The sequence below is a fragment of the Amblyomma maculatum genome, chromosome 1, assembly GCF_055883805.1.
Source record: "Amblyomma maculatum isolate TAMU_Amacu chromosome 1, ASM5588380v1, whole genome shotgun sequence".
In the NCBI taxonomy this organism is placed as follows: domain Eukaryota; kingdom Metazoa; phylum Arthropoda; class Arachnida; order Ixodida; family Ixodidae; genus Amblyomma; species Amblyomma maculatum.
The window spans coordinates 104,608,979-104,621,114 of NC_139344.1; the positions used below are offsets into that span (position 1 = coordinate 104,608,979).

The following is a 12,136-nucleotide window of genomic DNA, read 5'->3' on the forward strand; positions in this document are numbered from 1 at the left end:
TCCTTTTTTTCACGATCATGACGTAGAATGTGAGGGTGAGTATTAAGACTAGAAAAATATATGATACCCCCCTCCTCACTGTTTTTGCTTTGATATCTTGACGAGACTGGCACTAGAAATAAGACTATTTGGTAAACATTTTCATCAAATGCTGAACTGCAAGCTATGGCAGCCAACTTATTCCGACTTCTATTACGGCTGTCAAACAGCTGGCACCAAACAAAGCAATGCTGGTCCGCAATGACTGCGAACTCCCCCCAATGAGCGTCAATTCCAGGTCCACGTTACAACATGCTGATAAGAGTTATTGGGCTCACTTTTGGCTCTTTGTGCCATCAGCTGTGTGTAGTGTCGGAATGCAGCAATACAAGAAGCCGGAGATTGTGCTGCCTTGGAACTCTGACAGCTCCAGTTCAACAACTAAGACGCCAAGCACGCTGGTAGTTTTGTCTATGCGCTCCCTCTTTCAAAAAAGTAGGGGTGCTGAGATTAGAGTGCAAAATTTCTTTTTCCAAATAAAGGGGAGGGGGGTGCTCAAAATGGCAAAAATATGCTACCTACGATACTGCTGATGCAGAACTTGCAAATATATTGATTATGTTGCAGTTATGCAATATAAAAAAAAAAATGTATTCATTTGCCCAAACTTTCTGGGTATGTGATGCTTGTCTAGACACTTCAGCGTAAATAGTATACTGGATGACAGTTGAGAGTACATGATGCCTTTCTAGTACAAGTGGCATCATCAGGTGAGAATAAATGCTTAAATTGCAGGTATTCTTTCCCTTCAAGGCTATTTCACTGACTTGTTCTCATTTAAAAATGTTTCGACGCACTCTGCATGCTCGCATATCGTTTCTGGAAGCACTCTTGATAAGACAAAACCAGAACATCGCAAAGATTGTTTAAGTTAAAGACTTAAAGTTCTGTATATTATAAATCGGTCCCACTTCTTCACTGAGTTAAAAAATGTTCATGGCTGTGCAGCATGAATAAACGACCTGACGCACCAATGAGCAATGACTTAGTGAATGTGTTAATGGCATTCCTTTCAGTCGCAGCACATTATTTTCGGCTGCAAGCCTTAACTTGCATCACTGACTTTCACAAAGACTGAAAGATGGGCATTTGTCATTTCAAGAAAAATAGAACCAATTTTCCATGTTTATGGTAGTAAAACTATGAATTCAGTGATGTGCAGGACGAGGACAACTTGCAGAACAAAATGTTTTCTTCTCCTGTCGCTTTTCCCTCTCCACACTTGATTCCTAATGGTGAAATCTATAAAGGGGCTCTAGACCATGTGCTGCCTGCTCAAACTTGTTCCGAGCACCAGCAGTGCTCATCAGCAGCAGCGTTGCACTTTACTCGCAGGTCTTGCATTCACACTCGCCAGCCCAAATGCACAACAACCAATTAGTAGCATTAGTAGGCACACCCTCTGACAAAAGTGGACTGTGCTTCTCAGTCACTCTGTATGGCTTGGTGTGTATCCCCAGCATTCTCCATATAACTTTTCCCATCTCTGAATGCCATGACGGATGCCTCGAAAACCCCACAACAAAGGTTAGAAGCAAGTCCGTCGGGCTCCACACTTCACAAAGCCTATCTCTTATAAATATATATATATATATATATATATATATATATATATATATATATATATATATATATATATATATATATATATATATATATATATATATGGGTGTGTCCAAATAAGAACGGCGATTGAGGTCCCATGACCATTTTCTTTGTTTTCAATGAAATATCTATATGTGGTGGGAAAATATCTCAAAACAAAGGAATGAACCTTAGGACATAGTTTTCTCAGAAAAAAATCGTATAGTATCCCTAGAGGTGGAAAACGCTGTTTTTGCCGTTTCAAAAAGTTGCGAGTTTGTAAACCTGCTGATCTAGCACAAAAATCTATTATTTTTTACTTACTAAATCTATACAGCTTTTACTTTTCCAAAAACTATTAGAAACCTGTTTGTTACTGCAGTTGATTTAACAAAAAATCGTAAACTTTGCTTCAGGAGCAACGCACAGCAAAAATGTTCATTTTCAACCTTACATACTGGCACGACAGCTTAAGCTGTCTGCACCAAGACTCTCTCTCTTTATTATGAGAGTTACATTCTTAACTTCACACAAAATTTGGAGCTCTAGATTGCTCGGTGTCCTCTCCACAAGGCATCAAAATCACCCGAAATTTGAAAATAGCAAAAGGGCAAATTTGATTCCTGTTTAAAAAAAACATCATCAAGTTTTATTAAAATCCCTGTCAAGAATCCTCAGTACCTCAGAAATCTCGCCCTACTCGACCAAGTCATATGGTCTCATGACGTCATGTAACTCAACTACCAGCCAGAGCCATACACATATTTCCCTTGCAAAGCCAACAACGCCGAATTTTTTTTGCAGAATGAGGCTAACACAACAGCATTAAAAAGTAGAGAGTGGACCACCACAGCAATGGTGACCACTGCCATTAGACAGTGCAAGTTTAGAGAAAAGGAAATGGTTCAAATTGAGAGGGACTGCAACAGGTAAGCCATTGCATGTTCAATCTTTCTCTTCTGAGGAAACAACGCTACTCCTTATGCACCCTAGTGATTTCTAGGCACCAATCAACTGACAAAAAGCTGTTTCAGGGAACACAAAACTCTACCAAGTCTAAACATACTACTATAAGGTCTAGTTTTGTAATTAACACACATTTTAATCAAGTAAACAACTTACTGAGCATGTTGCGACCCCTCGAGAGTTGTTCTGTTGCCTCTGTAATAATTTCTGCTGTTTCAACACCATCAATAACTTGCTGGTTGCTTTCTGGGAATAAAATAAAGAGAAGGGTATTTATTAAAGCCATATAAGTATTTGAACCTCCTAAATATCAAATCAAATGCAGTGAAACCCAATTGCACTGTGCTAATCAGGACTGAGCACCCTTACTTCAGCTACCAAAGGTCCAAAAACCCCATAACCAAACAACATAAATGCAAAAAAGTAACTATATCAATTTGCTTTGTAGATGCCCATTTCCACCAAAAGTTCTACTGACATGTTATCCTACATCGCAGCATGGAGACGAGACAAATAAAAACACAAACATGCTCTGCTTGCATAGGCACTATGCGTCTATATTCTAACCCTTGCTTCATCACATTCCATTTTTCTTGCCCTATAAATGTGACATCAGCTAATTTTAACTCTGCCAGCCATCTGAAGAAGTAATGTCCTCATCCCATCAGGAAGTTTAGAACCACAGGAAATCAGTGTTTCTGAAAACCAAAATTGAGTTTAGGGCCAAAGCACAAAATGCAAGAGCCAAACTTTGCAAACCCTTATCCATGTCTGTATGCAAAGCTCAAGCACTCCGAAAGGATGTGCTACTGATGTAAATCACACTGAGTGGATTTTTTGGATTTAACTGCCTATACAATGAGGGCTTTAGTCACAGGAACTCGGTAGAAGCAGAAATTCCATTCGTTATAAGAAGAGTTTTACTTTATATGATTTTTATCACTCAAAAACACTTGCAATTTGTACTTCACATATTGAACGCTGTCGGCTTCACTGCACTACACAAGTGACTGGTGATGGTGCAGCAAGCAGTCATGCCAAGGTGTACACTTGCCAACAGCGTTACAGAATACACAGCAAGTGGAGGAGTGCTAGCCCGACGATAAGCACGCGATCACACCTTTCGCATTCTTAGACAGCACTCCAGAAGCATCACCATCGTGGAAAGTTGCGTCCTTGCAGCAGCCATCCTGCACTTATTTCAACCATCATGATGAAGCATCATTCAGAAATCGACATAGCTGCAACTGCAGGAGGTCACCCTAGCTTGTGCTTGGCTTTTCATTGCTACGTGCTGACGGTGCTAGGTGGGAAAGCCAAACTAATGGCACTCAGATTTTTCCAGCTTCCAGAATAATCTCAAGAGCCTTGGAAATACTGCTAACAATGCAGAAAATGTCTTCCTATTTCTCTAGTAGCGACTGCCTGAGTTATTGCCCTTCACTCCTGAACTGCGCTGCTCTTGCGAGCATTTATAATTTAATTTTATGTCGCAAACCTCTGCTGTATAATACTGCTTTACAATTCCCTGCCCGCTTGGTACGAGGTTCAACTATAGTGGTATTTTACTAGAACAATATTCAGCAACACCATTATATTCTCCAAGTATTTCATAATACACAATTTATTCCTTAAAGCAATAAAAATGCACTACAGAAGTGCCTTTCATTCCAAATACTGCAGTGGTCGAAATTGATTTGAAGGCCTTCCACTCCAGTTCCTCCTTTCCTCTCTCTTTTCTATCACTCCTACCCTTGTTGCTGCACGATGTGGTTCAGGTGTCCACCAAGAGTGAGATGTTTATTGCGCATCCTCTTTCCTTGTAACCAATGTAAAGAAAATATCTCGTGCATTGTTTTTCTCTTTAAGCCTCGTAGGGAGCACTAACACGAACACCTCTCCCTTCTCACACTTGTCATCCTTGGGAAATGCAGTTTGTTAAAAAAAAGTCAAACACTGAGCTTTCAACCGTACTTTTTACTCAAGGTCTCTCTGATTTGGCTGCACCAGTTGCACTAATTCAAGTAATGCAGCACTGCCGTCCTTGTTTTGCCAGTGCCGTGCGTGCCATCTGCACTTCTCTCCTCATTTTGTCAAGGTGCAGGGCTATTTCTGCATGAGTTCTCGCCCATCGCGCACTCGCTCCAGAGGAGGTGCAGAAAGTGCAGCATGGCGTACGCGCTGCTCAGCCAAGAGAAGACTACGCTGCACATCGTTCCGCAGAGCTTTGTAAAGTCCGTCTCCTGCAGAACCCGAATGGTTTGCTGCTAATGGATCCACGAATGGTGGAGTATACAGGGTAGTTTGGCTGCATGCTGGTGATTAGCATTTTGTTGGTGGAGGAGTGGTATTACATGTAGTTGTGGCCACACATGTAGTGGTATGTGGCCGCGATACGGTACCTTTCGCGCGCGGTGTCCTATGTAGTATTTTTTTTATTGTGTTGTGATCTAAGAAAACGGGTAGCTGCGAATAGAAATCAGTTGCGATAGATTGAGTTTCTGTTATGCCAAGTGTGTGTGTGCAGCGACTCTGCGACATCAAACTTGTCGCCCACGGAGTACATAAGACTCTGACAGCGCGCAGGGAGGTATGTGCGTCTTTTCAGCAGCAGTGCTTTTGGACAGAAGTCCGTGGAAACCAATCAAGCATCTCGTTATGCAGTCTTACTTCAACTAATAATCGTGGCAACTGCTTACAATATTAATTCGTTCGTATCCAGGCGCTTGAATGGCACCTTCGCAGACCGGCTGATATAACGATCGTGCAGTCACGCGTATGTTGGTCAATGTCACTGTTAATCGTCGTCACTTTCTGATCGAGTGCTGTAGGCCTACGGCAGCTGGCTTTGAAATTGGATGTGATCACGTTACAGCACGCGATACATGATGCGCGCACGCGTCTGCTAGGTTGCAGAGTCCTACACTTGCATATTAGTTTTGGCAGCTGCCGCCGCACGCCAGTGTCAGAACTGGCACTGCACGCTCACGTGACCGCCTGGCACTGCTGCAGCACTTTTCAGAACTAGTGCAGCCAGTGCAAGCCAAATCAAAGAGACTTTCAGACATAGTGGCTAGTGGACAAGGAAGATGCACACAGAAGGTAGGGTGACAGGACGCACGCCAGACTTTCAACTGAATTTTGCTCTTGAAAGGATGTGATTATGCATAATATTTTTTTTTCTCTTGTTTTCTTTCATCTTCCATTCTCTTTCTTTACTTGTGCCGTTGGTGCCGCCTTCAGGTGCAGTTGCGTCAAAATGTGATAATAAAGACACCAAAAAGCATCATGCAATGAATATATATGATAAAAACCTGACAAAATAAGAAAGGGAGGGTACAAACGCAAGGAAACAACAGTGGTGGTGAATGAAGCTTGCAAAAGGCTAAATCTGACTTGAGTAAGGTAAAGAAAAAGAGTGGAAGATAAGAGAAAAAAGAAAGAAGAAGAAAAGAAAATACTGCGTATAAATACTTATTTCTTGAATAAAATTCAGTTGCAAATATAGCGTGTGTCCTGTCCCCCTACCTTCTGTGTTAGTCTTCCTTGTGCACTAGCCACTATGTCTGAATCCAACAACCAATTAGACCAATTAAAAGCCTTGGCATACTTTTTAATGAGGCTCATGTTTACAATTTCTCACCAGGTCAAAGCACTTCATTCAATTTCCAAGGGTAGACTGGCATTATATTTAGACTACTAATAAAGCTATCTGCTAACAGGAAGCTACATTAAATGGTCTGGTTTGGTCAATGAGGTTTAACATCCCAAAGCAACTGAGGCTATAAGTATGAGGTAGTGAAAATTTAATTAGTCAATAAGCCAGCTGAGACAATTTCCCAATTAAAGTGAAGAGGTAAAACTCAGTTGTTCGTTTATGCTGGCCACACAAAGCTACTCACACCGCTACCAAAATACAATTCACTTTAAAGTGAAAACCTGCAATTTTCACTTCTGTAAGCAATTAAGCAGCAAAGAAAAAGTGGACGGGATTCATTGAAACAGGCAAAGATTATTTCTGTTGTGCTTAAAACAAAACAAAACCAACACTCGGGTTAAGAAATTAAGTACCGAGACATTCAGTTTATTAATGTAAAACAGGAGCAAAGATGCCCACATAAAAAAAATATAAAACAAAGATACATACCTGGAGAGTGCTCAGTGTCAAGCTCAATGTCTCCTGCTGTGACATCAAGCCCAAGAAGTTCTTGGAGAGCCTCGAGGGAATCACAAGCTGCATCTCCATGGAAGATGTAATCACATAGGGTCAGCCCGCGATCACCCAATGGAGCAAACACTCGCTTCGGGAGTTCATGTACCAGGGAAGGGTCTGCACAAAACAAATCATGTGTTCTCTGAGCACATAAATACACAACTGATATTTGAAACTTAGAAAATTTTCAGTGTACTTGGTAATTAGCTAATATTAGCAAATTCACTGCAGTTTCTCTGCACTGCACACTTCACTGCAATGCCTGACCACATAAGCTGAGCAGTGAGGCATCCTCAAAGCACAACAAGGCCTTTTCGTGATTGAGAGGAGGGTCTTCCTGAAAGCGTGCACTAAGTGAAGCAAAGCGCCTGACAAAACTTGGGAAAAATGTAGTTGTCACTTCGGTGTCATCTCAAATAGACACACATCGTAGGTGCTCATCAGGTAAAGTTACTGTGATGCAAATGGTTTTCGGCAGATTCTTCAGGCCCAGTCGATATTTCGAGCTTTCGGTTGATTCGGACACTTTTAATCGTCTCTTGAAAGCTGAATTAATGGGAGTTTGCAGCACTAGACATCAATATCTCATGACAGCGAAAATCTAATAGGCGGCACCAGTTCAAAAGGTGGCTTAGTTCATAAGATATAAAGAAAAATGTGCAGTGTCTATCAGAATTTTTTTTTCTTTTCAGAGAATTAGCTGTCTAAAAATTTGCACAAAAAGAACCTTCACGAGTTTTTAACAAACTGCAAACAGCGAGGCTTACCATATCGAACCAACTAATTGGCTATAAGGAAAACCATAGAGGAGGGCTCTGTAATTATTCAGATCACCCAAGATTGTCTCTTTAATGTGCACTGACATCACACAGCACATGGACGGCTTTTGCGTTTTAACTTCATCGAAACACGGCCGCCATGGCTGGGACTGAGCCTGGGACCTCTGGCTCAGTGGCCAATCGCCTTAACTGCTGAGGCACCTGAGCAAGTCCTCTGGGAGAATTTTAAGTAAGGTCTATCTTTCCGGCTGGTCTTAGACTGGCTTCATAAATTATGCTCCAGGTAATGCTGGTGACATTGTTTGTCAGCAAACATGGTTCCACTGCATGTCCTTTGTTGTGCATCTTTACACTCTTATTTGCACTGGGTGCAAATAAAGTGCCATTTCTAGCGGGACATTTGTCAAGCGCTCTTGCATCAGTGATATGAAATTTTCTCTGCTAGACAGCTCAGTCATATAATGGAGGAAGTTTTTACTGGCTGAGAGCACTGTATAACATTTCATTTGATACAATTTTATGCTAGTCATTTACTCGCGTTTCTTTGAGTTCCATTAATAAGTGCATTCTGAATTAACAAAACATGAACCTGTGTTGTTAGCCCTTCCCTAGGGGTAATGTAGGCAGGCTACTTTTTCCATCAGTCACCTCGGCTTGACACAGACAGTGGAGTGTGGAAAAGTAAACATAAACACGTGCAATGAGTAGTAGAGTGAAACCCCCTTATAACAATGAAGTGCCACAAAAATATTATTGCTATAACTGATCTTTGTTATCACTGAGCTAAGCAGAAACAACAAAGCAGACATAACATACACGAATCATTTTATTTGGGGAGTATATATCTTGCACTTTTCACTTATTTTCAGGAAAAACCCATAACCAGTCAGCTTTGATATCATTGCTTCACAGCAATCTCGTTGGCATCTCTCTGCAGGGCATCCAACTGCTGCATGCAGATGATAAAAAGATTATCACAAATGATGTCCTGCAGGGACTTGATCATTCTTAGGACGTTGCGACGCTGTTTGGCTGGCATGCTCACAGCATTTGAGTTTTTTCTTTTTCATTTTTTCTTCCTGCTAGGGTTCACGCTCAGTGACCAAATGTAATGGTTATAACCGACAATTCGCTTTTACAGCATTGTTATATTGGGTTACCATAGAACACATGGGAAATCCGATGGTGCTGCTGCAGTCCATTGTTATACCCGATACATTGTTCAAAGTGGTATTGTTATAAGTGGGTTTGGCTGTAGTTCAGAAATTGCTGCACTTTCAACAGCATAAGGACTGATAAAAAGCACTATGAAATAATGGCAGGCATGGAACAATAATGAGCAGGGAACATGTATGGCTAAAATCACGGGCTGCAAGAAAAGTCAAGTCGAATGCTATGAAGGTGCCTCTTGAGGGCAGCTACCACCATTGCAGCCACATGATTGGGTCACCAAGAGCACTACTGCAATCAAGAAATAGTAAAAATTACAAAATGACCTTTGAGTCTATGAGCAGGAGAGTTATGGATATTTTGCAGAACCATATGCTTCCCATTTCCAGAATTTTTAAGACTGCATCAGGTAATTTATTATTCAATTGGGGGAAAAAAAAAAAAGCAATGCTTGGTAGGTTAGAAGTGGGGGATGAACTTTTCGGTATTTATTTTTTAAACTTCAGCATTATTTTTTTTTTTCAGTGTTTACTTCAGCATTTTCTATTTTCCATAGCGATCATCCTTTTTCAACGAATGCTTACAGACTTTTTCGACCTTAAATGTGGCAACTCCATGTGGTCAGATATTGTCATGGACGTTTTATTTACCAGAAATTAATATATACAAATTGTAGTGCTTGTAGAAGGAATTGCATTCATCTAGGGCTGCACAAATATCGATCAAATTTGAATGAAATATGAATACGAAAAAAATACCTTCCAATGTTGAATATTTGATCACTGCAAAAAAACTGAAAATTCAGCCTTCAAGGAACCATCAAAAGTGCCTGAATTGACGAAATGCTCGATTTATCGAGAACTGCCAAAAACCATTTGCATTACAATAATTATATGTGGTGAACACCTGCACGATGGCTGTCTGCATTTGAGATGAAAGCAAGAAGAAAACGGCTTTTTTTTTTCCTTCTAAGAACTCGGTAGACACTTTATGCTTGGTTTGTCGCGGTGTCTTTATCGAGATGGCAGGACATCACATGGTCTGCATGCTGATGGCAGCAATGTAACTGCTGGTCATTCATCACAGTAGCAATACAATGTTGTTTTTTTGTGATGCCCATGCGCGGTCACCTATCAGAGTCATACATGCAGCTGATAAACCTACTTAACTGGTGAGCAGCTCTGGGCAGGTGATGATACAAAATGAGCTAGCCAGGCAGCGAGGAGGTGGTGCTTCCCGCTTTCCATAGCTAGGCGTTTAAGCTAACGAACTGCACAACTGTGTTACCTGCCAAATAATGTTATCTTTCACACCACAAGCCTCCCTACTAAGTTAACAAATTTTAATGAGTGTTACTCTTGTACAACATCCAGCTAGCTATATTTTGCATACTGGCCTTTTGTAGTTAAAATCTAATTTTAAAAACTGAATTTGGCATACTTCTATTGTTGTTGTTTTGTTTTGTTTTATTCTGTGTGAATCAAGAAGTCCAACCCCCTAGTTGGAAGTTACTGCTAGCAATCAAATTTTATAATGAGCAAGGTGCCACTTCCTTCTATGGAGCTGGCTTGAAAATGAATCCAATGCATACTAAAGTGCATACTTGGTATTTATTTAAAACCGCAATAGTTAACATGCTATGCAACGAAAAGAAATGAAATGTGGTAGACTAAAAGGCTACCTGCAGCAGACATGTATATGTTGATTTATCAAGCAGACCACCAGTTTATAGTAGAACACAAAATAAATGAAAGCACTTGGCAAAATGTGCCACAGTCCACAGCATTCTGTTTTACTCTGCTGACCAATCAAAGTAATAAATGAAGCACGCTTTTTTTGTGCATGATAAACTCAAACAAGCCAGCAGCATCAAAATCCGTGGCATTCACACAAGCGCTCAAATCCCTCTCTAAGCGAGGGCGACTGTGCTGACGTCACGCCTTCGAGAGGCTGCTGGGCATCCCAGCTTCCGGTTTTCCGCCACCGGCCGCCGTCTCCGGGCTGGGGGACATCTCAGCCAGCCGGTACAAACGCTCCCCGAGTCCCCGAGAGGAAAAAGAAGCGCGCCGCGGGGTGCGAGCAGATCAGATCTACCCCACCCGGGCCTTTTGTATTCGACCCATCTCCAGCAGGCCCCTTCCATTTTGGACGAGTTTGTTTATTTTATTTTGCTTGCCTTTTTCACAGAACTTGTTTCCCTGGTAAAGAAACGTTAGTAGGTCAGAAATGACTGTCTTGTGTACTTCTCCGTTCCTCTCCTGCTGTGTGCGGCTTGAAACAGTCGACGTCTCTCTTCGATGACTCTTCATCGCCAGTGTGAATGTGCGAGTTCGGGAGCGGGGGCAAGTTTGCCCAGCCTGTGACATCGTACACGTCCTTTCTTTCCATATCCATACTCGTCGGAATCCCCCATGTGAATCCCGCTTTAAAGAGACAGAACACTAGAATTTAGGTCTCGAATTTTTTTTTCGCCGCAATGGAAAGACTGATGTCTAAAATGTTTGTTTCCTTAACGGTTTTGGTAGAAGCGCTGTAGAAAATGTTTACCGAGAATTTTTCGATCAGTACATGCGCCCGTTTTTGTGTAATCCGATGCTGAAAACCATGAGCAGCGACCGCTATGACAACTGGTGGTAGTCATGCAGTGGGGTAATTTAATATTGTGGTTAGTTTAAGAAATAAAAAAGCACCAACACAAACGAAGGCTAGAAGGTGACATAGACAGATGCTTCTCTATTTCTTAAACATGCACCAACTAGCCCAACAAAAAGTTCTACTCGTGGTTAGTTTCTAGCTTAGCTCACAAAAACAACTTAAAGACCGAAACACTTTTTCATCGCATAGGAACTGTATATGGTGGTCCTGAAGGTGGGCAAAGCTTCACTGCAAACTTAAACTGTATCCAACTGTAATAGGATACAACTTAAAGAAAAGGCAGCCGGTAGCAACAGGCCATGGCCCACACAGTCTGTGTTACTCCACTGACCAATCAGAACAGCCAACTAAAGCAGCTTTATAAATTAGACACTTTTAAACAAGTCAGAGACATCGAAAATCTCAAGCTTATAATTTTTTCTCGTGGAGAGTTTCTTGGAAACAAAAAATGTATTAACAAAGGACAACTTTTTTTGTAGCAGAGGAACTCTATGTGGCAGCCATGAACATGGCCAGGGTTTCACTGCAGACTCAAGCTCTATCTGACAAACTGCCAGGAATTGCAGATCATAACTTGAAGGCAGTGCTAAGTCTAATAAAAAAAGATCCAAAAATACACGTCTTATACTGCTGTCACACGGGCATGGCTGAACTCCTTTTAACTCCCTTCAACCAAGGTAGTCTTTATCTTAATGGAGATACGCATCGTGTCACACGGCAGTCCTTTAGG

The 12,136-nt window shown here is 41.3% G+C and overlaps 1 protein-coding gene across 1 annotated transcript in view; it reads right to left on the reverse strand.

Annotated features, from left to right (window-relative positions):
• Positions 1-12,136, reverse strand: part of LOC146203406 (protein odr-4 homolog) — a 59,801-nt gene that overhangs the window by 8,319 nt on the left and 39,346 nt on the right. Inside the window, exons 9-10 of the mRNA XM_084588738.1 lie at positions 6,737-6,919; positions 2,746-2,835 (exon numbers count right to left, since the gene is read on the reverse strand). Of these exons, the coding sequence (XP_084444864.1) occupies positions 2,746-2,835; positions 6,737-6,919 (273 nt within the window). The remainder of the gene's footprint in view (positions 1-2,745; positions 2,836-6,736; positions 6,920-12,136) is intronic.